General features: G+C 66.0%; 1 protein-coding gene across 3 annotated transcripts in view; it reads left to right on the top strand.

Annotated features, from left to right (window-relative positions):
* The window catches only part of DNAJB5 (DnaJ heat shock protein family (Hsp40) member B5), an 8,023-nt gene extending 6,964 nt beyond the window's left edge, over positions 1–1,059 (top strand). For all 3 annotated transcript variants that reach the window (XM_009288223.2, XM_009288222.2, XM_009288221.2), the window contains exon 4: positions 694–1,059. In XM_009288223.2, coding sequence (XP_009286498.1) covers positions 694–927 — 234 coding nt within the window. In that variant the 3' untranslated portion in view covers positions 928–1,059. The remainder of the gene's footprint in view (positions 1–693) is intronic.
* Positions 1,060–1,065: the final 6 nt, after the last annotated feature.

The raw sequence follows: 1,065 nt of genomic DNA, 5'->3' as shown, positions 1-1,065 counted from the left end.
AGCACCCACGAACCCGGCTCTTTTCTTTGCAACAGGGACTGGCGACGGGGACCAGCCCCTCCGGGACCCCGGCTTCTAGGAAAGCTCGGTGCTGTGCCCCGGCCGCGCCGCCGTCCCACGCCGGCGTAACCTTTTGGGGGCTGTTGGTGGAGGGGGGGGAGGGACGTGGGCTGTGCTATAGATAACCCCCAGCGCCGGGCAGAGCTGCCGGGGCTCCGGAGGGTGACAGCTGATGAACCGCGGCGGCATCCGATGATCTCAGCTGGATTTTCGGCTGCCTGAGGCGGTGGGGCCGGGAAGGGGCTAAATTTAGCCCGTCCTGTTGCTGCGGGTGGCTGGGTGCTTGCTGGTGGTGCCTCCTGGGGAGCCCAGGAGGTGGGGGGGGGGCTCCTTCCCCCCATGAGGCTGGGGCACCCCTCTCCTGGGGCACCCCTTGCCTGGAGCACCCCTCTCCCGGGGCATCCCTCGCCTGCACGGCTCCTGCAGCCCAGTTCATGGTGGTTAGACCGGGCTGGCAGCAGCAGAGACCCGGGCTTGCGCCGGTGAGCACCAGCCCATGCTCTTGGGCATCACCCAGATGGAGCTGGGCGGTTTAACCCGGGGAGCAGCCGGTGGGGGGGGGCAGGGTGTGGCTGTCGGGATGCTTCGGGGTGTCAGCCCCCTCTGACGGCGTGTCCCCTCTTCTCCCCCCAGGCCTTGTGCGGCTGCACCGTGAACATTCCCACCATCGACGGGCGGGTGATCCCGCTGCCCTGCAACGACATCATCAAGCCGGGGACAGTGAAGAGACTGCGCGGGGAGGGGCTGCCCTTCCCCAAGGCCCCCAGCCAGCGAGGAGACTTGATCGTGGAATTCAAAATCCGCTTCCCGGACAGAATAGCTCCCCAGACGAGACAGATCCTCAAGCAGCACCTCCCGTGCTCCTAGGGCCCGGGGACTCTCCTCCAAGCAGCAATACTCCAAACGCACGTGCCGCAGCACTTGGCCTGCACGGAGCAGAGGTGCCACAGCACTTTCAAATGCAAAAAAAAAAACCCCTCACACCGCTTTCCTTCCCCAAATCCC

Source organism: Aptenodytes forsteri, unplaced genomic scaffold, assembly GCF_000699145.1.
Source record: "Aptenodytes forsteri isolate BGI_AS27 unplaced genomic scaffold, ASM69914v1 Scaffold201, whole genome shotgun sequence".
NCBI classification, from domain to species: Eukaryota; Metazoa; Chordata; class Aves; order Sphenisciformes; family Spheniscidae; genus Aptenodytes; species Aptenodytes forsteri.
Note: the sequence above shows the minus strand (reverse complement) of the source record. Positions and strands in the feature narration are given on the sequence as shown.